Source organism: Triticum dicoccoides, chromosome 7A (genome assembly GCF_002162155.2).
Source record: "Triticum dicoccoides isolate Atlit2015 ecotype Zavitan chromosome 7A, WEW_v2.0, whole genome shotgun sequence".
Lineage (NCBI taxonomy): Eukaryota > Viridiplantae > Streptophyta > Magnoliopsida > Poales > Poaceae > Triticum > Triticum dicoccoides.
The window spans coordinates 86,251,249-86,265,350 of NC_041392.1; the positions used below are offsets into that span (position 1 = coordinate 86,251,249).

The 14,102-nt window shown below is 45.3% G+C and overlaps 1 protein-coding gene and 1 pseudogene across 2 annotated transcripts; both read right to left on the minus strand.

Annotated features, from left to right (window-relative positions):
* Positions 1-575: 575 nt before the first annotated feature.
* On the minus strand, positions 576-5,658 carry LOC119329878 (F-box protein At5g67140-like). 2 transcript variants are annotated; one of them, XM_037602975.1, is made up of 5 exons: positions 5,326-5,658; positions 5,088-5,234; positions 4,826-4,952; positions 4,221-4,319; positions 576-1,072 (listed from the first exon to the last, which is right to left on the minus strand). In XM_037602975.1, exons 1-5 carry the CDS (start codon positions 5,451-5,453, stop codon positions 872-874), a joined length of 702 nt encoding a protein of 233 aa, XP_037458872.1. In that variant the 5' UTR covers positions 5,454-5,658; the 3' UTR covers positions 576-871. The 2 variants fall into 2 exon arrangements, with proteins under 2 accessions (XP_037458872.1, XP_037458871.1); XM_037602974.1 differs by having other exon boundaries at positions 4,826-4,961; positions 5,326-5,657.
* An 876-nt stretch (positions 5,659-6,534) lies between these two features.
* On the minus strand, positions 6,535-9,532 carry LOC119328292 (annotated as a pseudogene).
* Positions 9,533-14,102: the final 4,570 nt, after the last annotated feature.

Genomic DNA, 14,102 nt, shown 5'->3' on the forward strand with positions numbered 1-14,102 from the left:
TTTTTATAGCACAACAAAGTACGGTTGCCTCAGTCAGTTTTGCTCTTCCATTTTTCTTTGACTTTTTTGGACATAAATAAACAAGTTTTTAATGAACATGGCAAAACTGAAAACAATTTACGATTTTTAGGCCTGCAGAATGAATTTTGGTATATATTGTCTCACTCCTTGACCTGTACAATGAAATATTTCGTAGGCTCGGCAAGTCTTGTAGTAGGGTGGTTCAGGTGACTAACCATGAGTGAGTCAACTCACTCACTGGACGTGCTATCCCACGCTAGTGCCTTCTCCATCCATGGCGTCAGAGCAAACCAACCCACGAAACTCTGTTCGTGCAGCTATTGACAGTTAGAACAGAGGCAGCTACCCCTTTGACTGGGTTCGCGTCCTTGTCTCACAGCTTAGCGTATGGCCGGCGAGACGTTTCCATCTTGGAAGGTTATCTTGGTGGAACACATGGTCCAACTGAGAAACTCTAGCATCAATTACTCAAGCAATGCTAAACAGTGAATAAACAAACAGCAAAAAGACCCAAAAGATAACATTGAGATCCCTGTTCCTAGTCCACCGGCATGAACATCTCAGTCAAAGGAACTTATTGTCAAATTGATCTCACAAATGAACTGAAAATGAATCTGTAACTGTACAGCATCCAACTTTTTGAACAGTCCGGATGCATAGTTTTGCAGAGTATGTACACTTTTATTCTTTACAACATGTATGTACAAGTCAACATATGCACAACACTGTCAACACATCAACACAACCTGAATCAAGAACGGCATAAAGCACTTGATTCTCACCTTTTCTTCCAATAGTAATTTCCATGGAGCCATGGACTGCGGTATATAAGAGTGGTATCTTTTTTCTTTCAGGCGACCTGCACGTCAGCGTTGAGGATCTGCGGGATGGACCTGATCCGCAGGGCGGGGCTGATGGACTGCAGGCCCGCGAAGCTCTCCGGCGACACCCGCATCCCGCCAACGTTGATGCACTCCAGTTCCGGGCACTTGTTCACGAGTGCTACTAGTCCGGCCTCAGTCACGTGGCGGCAGCTCCACAGTATGATACTCTGCAAAATATAGTCCATGGGAACCATCCTCGTTTCAGCACTGAATTATAGTTTGTAGTTGAGGTAATATAAGCGTGTAGTTGAGGACCACATAACGGCAATATATTGTCTGGACTATGTATGTGTACAACCTTGGCCATCTGCCAAATTGGAAGGTGATGACGTGGTTTCTTGTTAGGCCATTTTTGGGCCAAGGACAACTTTTTCTTATATGCTCCCTCCTTCCCAGAATAAGTGACTCAATTTTGTACTAAATTTGTACTAAAGCTAGTATAAAGTTAACCCAATTAATTTGGGACGGAGCGAGTATATGCTAACAAAATCCTACCTCTGTAAACAAATGCAAAAAAAAAGTAAGACATTCTAGATCCAATGACCTAAAACAGTAAAACGTCTTGCATTTGTTTAGAGGGAGTAACGTATAGTTTGATTTACTTCAGTATTTCATACTATATACTTTGAGTGTCTTTTTTGACTAATTTTTCTGTATTAAATTTGATATTATCTAGTTGAAGTATTGAGTCATTATTTTTAAATATTTTCCATTAATTTAGTAACTACACTTTGAAGAAAATAGTATCAACAAGTTGTTTATTCAGTTTTTCAAAAAAAAAATCACTAACCTTTAGCTAGATCGAGAAATGGTGTATGATACAGCTTATATTGGAAAATATGGCTAAACGCAAGAATTGTTCTGAATATTAGAAAACTTATAAAAAACAATAAAAAATAGATAATTTTAACAATTTCGAGTTGAATGAGTTGTCCCTTAATATTTGTTTCTTAATAGATATTGCTAACTTGTTTTATGTTTAATAATTTATGCTATGATTTGATAACATTTTAAAAAATAGACCTGAATTTTTCTCCAATTTATACGTCTCCCCAAACAAACATGTTTTTGAACAATTCAAATATATGCACCTATTTATAAATGAGTATTTGTCACAAATAATTGAGTACAAAATCGATGAGACTTTTATTCAAATAGAAATTTAAATTAATACATTTATTTGTAATAGTCCAATAATTTTTTCATTAGTGCTAATAAATCGAAAATGAGTTAAAAATAATTATTTGTATTTATTTATATTTAACTTCTTTTATACCACACAGAAGAGTTGTATGTATATACATCAACATCGTCACAACCCTTATATTTTAATGAAGAGGCGGTAGTGGAGAGATTATGACTTTTACACCGGCAAGAAATGTAGAAACTAAAGTTAATCATGACTCTTACATCATTAAAAGATAGCACGACCCAAACATAATTATTACCTAAAAAGAACACAAACAAAAGACACAACCAACTCATAACAAAGTATGAGTCATAACTATGTTTTTTTACTTTATTATAACTTATCTATTCGTCTAATGCATTGCATGTATTAATTTTTGGCACACCCGTTTAAATAATATTTTGCGATGGCCATTTCAATTAATAATTAAACCACACTATAGTAATATACATATTTTTCATATTCTAATATTTGTCCATACATATGCATTTCTTATGCTGAACTAAGAAAATTGTAATAGTATTTTTCTTAGTTCAATGGGGTTCCTTAAGGAATATTTTGTTACAATTTTCTCCAAATCTGGGAAAACCAAAAGTAGCACATCAGTTCACAAACTAATTGACGCATTTTCATTGTACTATTACAATTGTGTTTATGTGTCATTATCAATAGTAATCTTAAATATCTACAAACTTCGTGGGGTGTTCTAGAGTGTATGAACCTAACAGAATAGCTCCATAGAATTATTTTGAGTGTAATAATATCAAGTTTAGGTGTGACCAATTAAAGATTTTATAAATGTTTAATTATTGACAATTAGTTTGTCCTTGGATCATCTGAACTCTCGCTCATTAGTAGTGTTCGCTTTTGATCGAATAAGCCATTTTTACTCTTTCGGGTGGGGGTGGGGTGGGTGTTATTTTTTACTTGGTATCAACATCATAGCAATCATAACATGCACCGACAGTTCGAATTTTAATTTTTGTATATTCATGTTATTCATTTGAACTTTTTTTCCAACTTAGTACTTCTACAAAGAACTAGTGTAAGCTGTGTGTACTCAAATTGGAGATACCAACAATTTGATTTCACATTTATATAAACATGTGAGATTGTTTTCATATACTTTTTAGATTTTGAAACATTTTTTTAAAGTTGGGCTTAAAGGAGTCCAAAATCCATTTGGAGATTTTGTGACATTTATATAAAATTAGATGTATATTCTCCTTTTTCCGAGTGGACACCGTTCTCAAACCTGTTACTGTCCAATGAAGTTCTCATTCCGACACTATTTACGATTTCAAATTCTTGTAACTAGATGTTATGTAGGAATAAGAAGAAATCGCAACTCGTTTGCGCTACTCATAAAAATTGATTTCGAGGGTCTAATTTTTTTCTTCAGAATCCTTTATTTTAGTTCTTCCACCCATGCAATAGAGAGGGAATGAGGAAAGTGGGGTTACTTTTATTTCCATTCCCCCTTAAAAGATAGACTTTGAAATAGCAGTCATGAAATAATGTTGAATTCAAAAGTTTGTTTTTATAGTAAATAAAGTTTATTTTTATCATGGATTTACCACGACCTTGGTTGTGACTCAATAAATAAATAAGTAATTTTTCTCTCTTCAAGACTATTGAAAAAGGGCATTGAACGAGAAAGAAATCGTCCACGGATAATCAAACTATCATATGCCTTGGAAAGTGATATGAGCTGCTTGGAAATGGCTGCATATAAAGCTAAATGAAGTCCACAAAGCAACCTTATTGTTACTCTCAACCTTAACTGCAAATCTCAATAAAGTCTGAAATGAGCCGCTCAACTGTAAAAACTAAAAAGTACCCAAGAGAGTGCAATAATCATGAGGCTATCTCCATCCAGAGAGTTGAGCTTGACTAATGACAATTAGTTCATTTTCCATGATAGGTCCAACTAACCTACTTGCATGACATGTACGAATAATTGTTCCTTTTTTTTCATGAACTGCATACACCACTTAATATTCCAAACTATAAATTAACGTGCTTAATTAGGCCCTTTTATTTCAGACAATTTATCAGCTGCAGCTTGATACACGAGAGCTGTTCCAAAGGAAGCAGTAAAGTTCAGGGAAGAGAAACATACACACCTTCAAGTTTGTACAACTGTCTGCAACTGCATAGAGCGATTCGTCAGTGATGAATGTCCCACCAATGTTCAGGTGCTGCAGTGAACGAGCCTTTGAGACCTGCAGGGAATTGAATCAGGTTTGACAAATTCATATTGGTAAAAATTATCACAACAAAGTACAGATTTCTTGTAGTTCAGATTAACTTTGGCAAAAATATTTTTTTGACTTTTTGGACGTAACCAAGTGGATTCATTCCCTCAAAAAAAAAGTGGATTCATGATTTTTTTTTGTTTGTTTAAAAAAATTGGGAACCATGCATCAGTACGATTCTTCAGACCCACATAATAAATGGTTCTGATAAGCGTATATTGTCCACTCATTGACCTGTACAATGAATTATTCTGAAAGCAACGCCATAATAGTATGCCTGACGACATCCCGCGCGATGCGACCTCAGAATCCAGTATCCAAATCCACCTTCTACACTATGATAGGCTGATAGCAATAGCCGGTGGTAGATAGGATCGATGAACACACCATCAGTTTGACAATTTGGTGGGCATGTGTCATCAAAATTAAAAAGTTTGGTCGATGGAGGAAAAACCGACGAGGAAATTAATTACCAGATGGACGACGCCCTTGTCAGTGATCCCGGCGAGCCCCCACAGCGAGACGGAGGTGAGGTTGCCGACGCACGCCGCCGAGGAGATGTCGAGCAGGCCCTGGTCCGTGATGTGGCACCCCCAGCAGCTTCGTGAACTCCAAGAACGGGCGGAGAGAGTTAGAAAGATATGATTAAGCTATAATTGGGGATGTGGAGCGGGAATTGAGTGTTTGATTGGCCATGATTGCTCAGGCGATCGATTGACCGATCGGCTCACATACATGTCGAGGTCGCGGAGGTTGACGGCGGCGCGGACGAGGCGCGCGGTGGACTCGTCGCCGGTGCGCTGCCCCGCCAGGCTCAGCCGCCGCCGCGTCGCCAGCGACCGGCCCACCGCGCGGCGCCACCGCCGGCTCACTGCCCCGGCCCTGGCGAACGACGACGACCACCAAATTCAAGATAGAGCAGAAGCGGTGCCCATGGAAATCAATCAAAGGCGGGCGCGTTCTTGGTTCTTACATGGAGAGGTCGTGGAAGGAGGGGAGGAGGGAGAGGACGTGGGCGAGGATGTCGGCCGGAAGCCGCTCCACGTGCGGCTCCTCCTCCGCCGGCGCCACCGCGCCGGTCCGGGCGTCGTCTCCCGCCATTTCCTGCGCGCTTGCTTCTCGAGCTCGCGCTCTCTGGCTCCCCGGCCGCGCGGAGGAAAGCAGGGGAGGACTATACTACCAGCGGCGGGCCGGCAGCATCGCGAAGGCTCACGTGATGGTGACGCGGGCGGCGGGAGGGCGACGCGAGGCGCGAGTGGACGACGCAGAGCGGGGACAGACGGGGCTTGGATTCTTGTTCCTGCACGGTTGGAGCAGGGGCGCCTTTGGATTGTGCGGACGGCGCTGCGCCGTGCAGCCGCCCTGCCCCTGCCCGCCACGTTTGAAAAAAGGATCAATCAATTGATGATAGGTCCCTGGACCTGTACAACGGTATTAGTTGGGAGATTTAATAACTAGACTGAAAGATTATGAACTCGGCGTTCCTAATATTTTCGGGAATGATTTTTAGGCATGACAAATCAATTTAGTTGACGTGAGGATGACAAATTTAGTTTACAAGCACGACAATTTTCTGGCAGAAAAAAAATGAACTGAGGCGAATTGGCCGAACGATGCGTGTGCGTCGACGTAGTTACATGAGTTTGTATGAATTTGAGATATGATAATTGAGGTGTCCAGATGTGGAATGCGTTTTTTGAAGGTGACCAGTCACTATTCAAAGTGTTTGAGGAGTCGGATTTATCAAGTCCGGCTGTACATGCTCTAAGCTCACTCTTTACAGCAGGAGGTCGCGTGTTGGAATCCTCACCTAGCACTAATCTTTTTGTGACATTTTTCCCTGGCGAAATGATCGTACAAGTGTACAACATCCGTCAATGGACCGGCCCAGCGCGGCGTACACAGGCGGCGAGGCGATGTATTTTCTAAAAGACTATCCTTTATTATAAAATGGATGACGAGATCACATCTCTTGATGTGTTTAGGAGATTGTACCGAAGCATACAAAATCTATACTAATGCACAGCACAAGTATGTATTTCTGAGCATTTTTTGAATCTCCAGTGGCTATACTCATGCTCACAAAGATCCACCGATCACAAATAGGTGCTCCTCACCTCTCGGTAACAAGTGAATGTTGATAGGGTTTTTGTGTGCCTGATTTTGATGGAAAAACATAGGTGGGCTATGGACGGGCAACCCTAATTTTTATTTGTTGTAACACAAGTCACATACAGACAGAGCATGAACACACCAGGAATAAAAAAGCGCCACAAATCCTTCTCGTCAATCTTTGTATTTTCAGTTGCATGAACCACTGGATTACGGCAGCGCATTTTCCTTCATGAAACCTGAACGCTGGCGTTGACGATCTCCGGGACGGACCTGATCCTCAGAGCAGGGCTGATGGAGAGCAGGCCGGCAAAGCTCTCCGGCGACACCCTCATCCCGCCGACGTTGATGCACTCTAACTCCGGGCACTTGCTCACCAGCGCCACCAGGCCGGCCGCCGTGACATGGCGGCAGCTCCACAGCATGATGCTCTGCACAAGAAAACTCGGCACGTCAGTGGTTGCGTGCACGCAGGCTCAGCAGCAAAACTGATGCTGAAAATTCAAAGTATGTTCGAACACTCTACAGACGGCGTCATATGTTCTTTTTAATAATATAATAATGGCTTCAGTGTTCAATTTTTGAATGAAGTTTCACTTTGTTCGTATCGTGCTGAGGCAGGCTGCAACAGAGTATCTTCAACTGTTCTAAGGCCGTCATTTGCACACTAAAATCCTAAATTTTAGCAAGAAAAACATATATACCTTCAGATTTGCACAGTTGTTTGCAACGGCATACAAGGATTCATCGGTGATAAATGTTCCACCAATATTGAGATGCCGCAAAGAATGTGCTCTTGAAACCTGCAAGGAAAAGTTGAAAAACCACAAACAAATTAATTGATATGGTAACTCAGAATATACTAGTAGTAACCTTTGCATATGTAAAACTCGTTCGACTCATATAACAGATTAAAAAACAGACCAAAACTACATTTTCTTAGGAGGAGTGCTTCGGTACCCCCCCCCCCCCCCCTCCCAACAAAACGTAGAAGGACAGAAAGGTCATACGGAAGAAACGTATACCCACCTTGTATCGTAGACGTACAATCCCGATCATACGAGTACATGTGAATAAGAAGAAAAAAACTTGCAGGAGGACTCGATCGATCCCACCTGCCGCCCGAGTAGAGGGACTCGATCGATCTGGCCTGCCACCCGAGTAGAGGAAAAAAAATACTTGCACGAGGACTCGATCGATCTGGCCTGCCGCACGGCGATCACGCGGCGGCTGATCTGGATCGTCGCGGGTGGGCTGAGGAGTGGAAGACCGCCGTCGCCGGTGGCCGGCCCGGTGTTGGACGTCGCCGTTCTCCGCATCGACGGCCGCCTCTAACCATCCCGATCTCCCACGCCAGCGGTTCCAACCCCGTCGTCTCCCACGTCGCGGTCGGCGGTTAGGGAAGTGGACGACCACGTCTTGGACAGTTGCCCACATGTCTGCACAGTCTGGCGCAATTGCATGCATGCGATCATGTAGACCATGTGCAACCAGCACCGTTTCGGTCTTTCGAAGGGGGGTTCCGAAGGAGTATTTGTTTTCACCACTGCCAAATGGCCCGAAACTTTTTCCACACGTTCTCATCAACATCGACAGCACGCACGCCAATTTGCATCCTTTTCCGGCGCTCGATGGATTTCCTGGGATCTTCCCGGAGAAAAAAACACTAAAACATTGGCTGCACGTGACGATGCAACGTTTTTTTCATCGATCAAATGCATATAAAACTTTCCATTTCGGCAATGAAGATCGATTTGTACAAAACAAATATTTCAAAAAAACGTGAAGAAAGAAAATTTCTCGGATTTGGAAAAAATTGAAAAAAGGGAAAAAGGAAAGATGCAAGAAGAAAGGGGAGAAAATATGCTAATTTACATAGTTGCCTAGGCGGCGCGGTGGTTGTTGCAACGTCTCAATTAGCAGGAGGTCGCAGGTTCGATCCTCGCTGGAGCGCCCTTTTTTGCATTATATAGAAACAGATGGGCCACAGGAGGTCGCAGGTTCGATCTTCGCTGGAGCGCCCTTTTTTGCATTATATAGAAACAGATGGGCCGGCCCGTTAGTAGCGAAGGAAAGGGAGGGGGCTGTGTGCCCGTTTGTGAAAACGCCTGTATCGGGCGCAGAAGGCGCCAAATAGGATTTGGCCCTTGTTTCTGTACTAATGTATTCGTCTACGTAGGGTGGCCTCTTTTTCATAATATGGCTATCATGCCCCTGATTACGAATGGGTATCGAGCAATCTCAGTCCTTCTTGTGTTTAGGGGATGTATCGAAGCAAAAGTGTAAGATTAATTATCTGAAAGCCAATTATCACGAACGCTCCGGCTTAATAAAAATATGACGACATCCAGCGACTTCACAGTTCCATACTGAAATCCTTGTGCTATACACGTGACGTGACAATGCCATCCTATCAACGTTGCAGAAGAATACAACCAAGCAGTTGCATCAAAAAAGGAACAAGAGAAAACAGAGCATATATACCAGACGAACGACGCCCTTGTCAGTGATCCCGGCCAATCCCCACAGCGAGATCGCGGTCAGCTTGCCGACGCACTCCGCCGTGGAGATCTGCAGCAGCCCTCCGTCGGTGATGTGGCAGCCCCAGCAGCCCCGCGAACTTCACCAAGAAAATTCACGGTGAGACAGAGTTAGAAAAAATAAATATAGAAATAAGCTTGAAAATGCAGTTTGATCTGATCAGGAACAGGTCGACCAATCTACTCACACGTCGAGGTCGCGGAGGTTGACGGCGGCGCGGACGAGGCGCGCGGCGGAGTCGTCGCCCGTGCGCTGTCCCGCGAAGCTTAGTCGCCGCCGCGTCGCCAGCGACCGTCCCACCGCCTTGGCGCCACCGCCGGCTCACTCCCCCGGCCCTGATGACGACCAGAATATAAGCGAGTCATCACTCGGCACAATGGAGCCGTACGTAAGCCTGGGAACCATGGCGCGGCCATGATTATTGGTAGTAATACGTACATGGCGAGGTCGTGGAAGGAGGAGAGGAGGGAGAGCACGTGCGCGAGGAGGTCGGCGGGAAGTCGCTCGACGTGCGGCTCCTCCTCCATTTCCTTCGCCGCGGCGGCGCCGCCTCCTCCTTGCTCTGTCTGTGGCTGCATCCCCATTTTTGCTAGGTCTCGCTCTCGCCGTCGCGAGGATGGAAAGGCTTATACTGGCACGGCAGATCGGGTGGAGCACTGTATTGGAGTTGAGTGTGGACTGTGGACATGTTTCCGGAGTGTGCACATCATCGCGTCATACATGGAGATGGAGGCGCCCACCGGTCAGCCGCGCTACTAAAAATAAGTAAATTACGGCTATGACCCTAAAGTCGAGAACAAATAATTTGAGATCGTGGGTATTCGAGGTCTCGTATTCTTTTAGAGCATGTACAGTACAAAGTACTTGCCCCTAAAGTGAATGTAATTTTATACTAGTAGTATTTTTACTGATATATAACAATATTTTTTTGTGGGGATAGCAAATATTTTGCTGACGAAACAAATGGTCAAAGTTGATTCTGAAATGCATGCGAGCATCTACAACCAGACCCATAACGTCCGGACGGGCTGCCCGGTTAGTGTCTGGACGCAAAAACGTCACCGAACCGAACTTCTCATAGCCAGCCCAAACGCTGGACTGATCGGCCCTTCCCATATCCAGCCCAAGATGATCTTGGGCGGATATAGGGACGTCCGGGCGCACCCGCCAGGTCTGATCCGGCCCACTCCGGCCCAAATAAAATGAACCCTATTCACACTTCGGCTGAAACCCTGGTCGTATTCCACTCCACTTCCCTCCCCTCCCACACTAGCAAGCTCCTCTCAGAACAGCCCTGGTGTTCTCCATGGCGGCGCCTGGATCCGACTTAGACATGTCCGGATACGAGGACTGGGAGCTCATCCCTTGCAGCCTCGAGGAGCAGATGGTCGTTCGCGCCGCTCTCCAATGCTCCCGGGCGGAGTGCATTGTCGTGGGAGCAAGTCTGACAGTAAGAATAGGGGGTATGTAAGAGGAGGCAATGTCCTAACTACGGTGAGGATGTGCATGCAGGATTTACGAGTTCAGGCCCTTCTCGAAGGAAGTAATAGCCCTACGTCTCGGTGCCCGGAGGCTTGGTCGACTGGATTATGCGTGAAAGTTACAGGGGGTGCGAACCCTTGTGCTAGAGGGGAGGGGTGGCTTATATAGAGTGCGTCGGAACCCTCTAGCCCTCAGTTACACAGGGTTCAATGTTCGTTAAGACAAGGCGTTACTGGTAACGCTAGCTATAAAGGACTATAAATGACCTTTAAGACTACAGAGTGAATGCCTGACCGTTGCCATCCTGGGTGGCTTTAGATCTTCTGTATTCCGAGTGATTCTTCGTATGGTCAAATGACTCTATCTTAGTCGAGTTTAATTGAGATATCTGAGTGGTATATCTAGTCGAGTGGATTGGACTCCAAGGTGATTTCAGTCGGTATCTTCGGTTGTACTTTGAATGTCTTTGACTCTAGGCTAGTATCCTTGGGTAGGGTGTCTAGGTCAGGCCTATGACCCTACCCTAGGTACATGTCATCGTCATTAGCCCCCGAATGGATTGAGGTCCGAGTGAAAAAGGGTTGAAGTTGGTTCCGACTTGATTGCATGCTTTGGAGGCATTTCATTGGAGTCTGAAAATCGTGCTGAAGCTTCAACCTTGTTTCAGTCGCCTTGATCAATTAAGAGGTCGTCGAGTGGATTATGTTGATAATCCTCGAGTGTTGTTCTGGTGCGAAATCTTCGGCGCGATTGGTTGTCCCGCGGTTCCCGGATCTCACGGGATTCGAAATTTGGAGAAGCGCGCGAGACGGAGCAGGCCGCAGTAATTGGAGCGGGTAGAGAGGGGCACCTCGATCCCCGTGCCGCCTTTTTCGCCATGTATCGGGTGAGCGACTGTTATAGGATATGACAGGATTGCTTAGGCCCACGGGCCAGCCACTCGAAAGCAGGCCCATAAAAGGTGTCGAAGCCGATGCAATGCAGAGTACGCCTCATTCTTTCTCTCCTTCCTCTGCTTCTCCACCGTGCCCTCGTCCGCTCTCGACGCCCTCGCTCGGCCCGTGTGCACTCCGCCACAATGGTGAAGGACAAGACGGTGTCCTTGGAGCGCGTGAAGAAGGCGACGACGACAGCGAAGGTGTAACACCCTGGATGCAATTTACCTAATACGTACTCCAACTCTTGCCGTTTCCGGCGCTAAGTTATTTTTTTCCTGGGTTCGGGTTTTTGTCTCCGTGTGTTGTTGTCGTTGTCATGCATCTCATATCATGTCATCATGTGCATTGCATTTGCATACGTGTTTGTCTCATGCATCCGAGCTTTTTCCCCGTTGTCCGTTTTGCATTCCGGCGCTCCTATCTCCTCCGGTGGTCCTTTCTTCCTTCCTTTCGTGTGTGGGGGTTAAACATTTTCGGATTGGACTAAGACTTGCCAAGCGGCCTTGGTTTACTACCGATAGACCGCCTGTCAAGTTTCGTACCATTTGGACTTCGTTTGATACTCCAACGGTTAACCGAGGGACCGAGAAGGCCTCGTGTGTGTTGGAGCCCAACACCCCTCCAATTTGGCCCAAAACCCACCAAAACTCTCTCCATCATCTAGAGCGTTCGATCATGATCGCGTGGCCGAAAACCGCACCTCATTTGGACACTCTTAGCTCCCTCTATGTCTATAAATAGCACCCCCTCCGAAATTCACAGTTCTTCTCCCCCCTAAACCCTAGATCCATCTTCCCCCCCGCCGCCGGACGAAATCCTGCAGGCCGAACATTGTCCGCTCCCCCGCCGGCCACTCCGGGAGCGCCACGTGTCCTGGGCGGGCGCCCACTTCGCCGCCGACCGCGCGGGCCCGCCAGGCCCAGAGCCGGCCTCCCGCTCTGCCACGGAGCGCCTCGTCGCCGGCAGGCGTCGGTCCCGCCGCACTTTGCCGCTTCGGGCGCCGCCACAGCTTCTCGCCGGCGCCACGGACGCCACCACCGCCGCCTTCGTCCTCCTCGTCGTCCGGCGAAGCTCCGGCCGGCCCAAGTCCGGGAAGCTCCTTCCCCTCCTTCCTCCGGCGACGTTGACTCCGGCGATGTTCAACCTCGAAGTCCGTGCTGCTACAGTGTTCCCAGATCCAGGTCTGATTCGGTTGACTTTCCTCCCGAAACCCTAGACATTTTGCATTTTTCATCATGCTATATCTCCGCATCCGTAGATCCGTTTTAGGCGTGTAGCATATCAAAATGTTCGTCTCAGAGAGCACATCATTTCATCTCATTGCACCATTTTCATTTGAGCTCATCTTAATGCCTGACATGCTGTTGGAAGAGAGCTATTTGAGTTATTTGTCAGATCTGCTGCACCAAATAGCTATTTGTCATTTTTGCCATGATTAATGTGTGCATGATATGCTCCTGAGCTCTACATGTGTTTTGTTACATGCCATGCCATCTTTCCAGAGGTGCTATCCATGTATTTTTGTGATATGTGTGGTGACTAGCACAGGCTTGCAAAGTGGTGCATTCGTTAATGCTGATTTCAGGGACTTAGAAATTCCACTAAGTCCTTGGTCTGTTTTTATCTTTATGCCATATGTTCATGTTGTTTCCTAGTGATCCATGCCTCTTTTGAGGATGATCAGTAAGGATGATTTGTTAATCTTGTAGTGCTCTATCCATCCATGTCTTTGTTTGCATTTATGGAGCACCCTAGATTGAGTCAATCGAGCTCTACTTTTGCTATTTCGTGAATCTGGGCAGATTGTCTACTTGTTAGCGATTTTGCCGAGGATGTTGTTGTTGATCCGTGCATGCTATGTTGTTGTTCTTGCCATGTCTAGCTTATATAATGTGTGTTCTTGATGGGTGTATGCTTAGTTTGTCATTCCTTGCTCTGTAGTGAGTGCATCGAGCTCGTAAACATGCCTACTTGTTAAGAGAATTTGCATGTTCCAGTTTTTCTCCAAGTCCGAGTTCTGATTATGTTTTTGCCATGTTCACATGCTTGCAATTGTATTTTATGATCCCTTTTGGCTCAAGGTCACTAAGGGACTTTTGTTAAGCTCTTTGAGTAGCTCCATGCCATGCTTTTCTTTGTCATGTTAAGTTCCTGTAGCATATAGTTTTCATGCTCCAAAGTGTGCTACCTGATCTGAAATTCCAGGCTTGTGTTAATTTCACTAAGTCTGAAACCTGTTTACCAATTGCACTTTTTCCATGCTTGTTTTGAACCTGTTAATGGATGAATTGGCCGTAGCTCAGTGTTCATCTTTTGTCAAGCATTATGAGTGGATCCCTTCCATGTATTTTGTTGTCATGTTTGAGTGCTGTAGCATAATTATCTCAATGCATTTAGATGGCTACTTGCTGTTTATCGCAGACCGGTGCCATATTTGTTTTGCTTGCCATTTCCAAACCGTGTCTCCGATTCCGGTGTTCTTTATATCGATTTCAACCGAAATCACCTCACCTTTCCAGTGGCACACTTGGATTTCCAAGTTGAGGCCAGGTTCAATCATTCCTTGGCAAATCTTGCATATGCATCACATATCGCATACCGCATAGCATACCATGTTTGCATCATGTTATTCAAGCATTTGCACGTGGTTGATTGTGTTCCTTTTGCTTGTTTGTCT

What these genes read in the sequence shown, in the direction of transcription:
- LOC119329878 (XM_037602974.1), bottom strand. Translation starts at nt 5,453, where the DNA reads ATGGCGGGAGACGACGCCCGGACCGGCGCGGTGGCGCCGGCGGAGGAG. An exon ending in TCCTTCCACGACCTCTCCAT is followed by an intron (nt 5,235 to 5,325) that starts GTAAGAACCAAG and finishes GTCGTTCGCCAG; the next exon opens with GGCCGGGGCAGTGAGCCGGC. An exon ending in ACAGTTGTACAAACTTGAAG is followed by an intron (nt 1,073 to 4,220) that starts GTGTGTATGTTT and finishes TATATTTTGCAG; the next exon opens with AGTATCATACTGTGGAGCTG.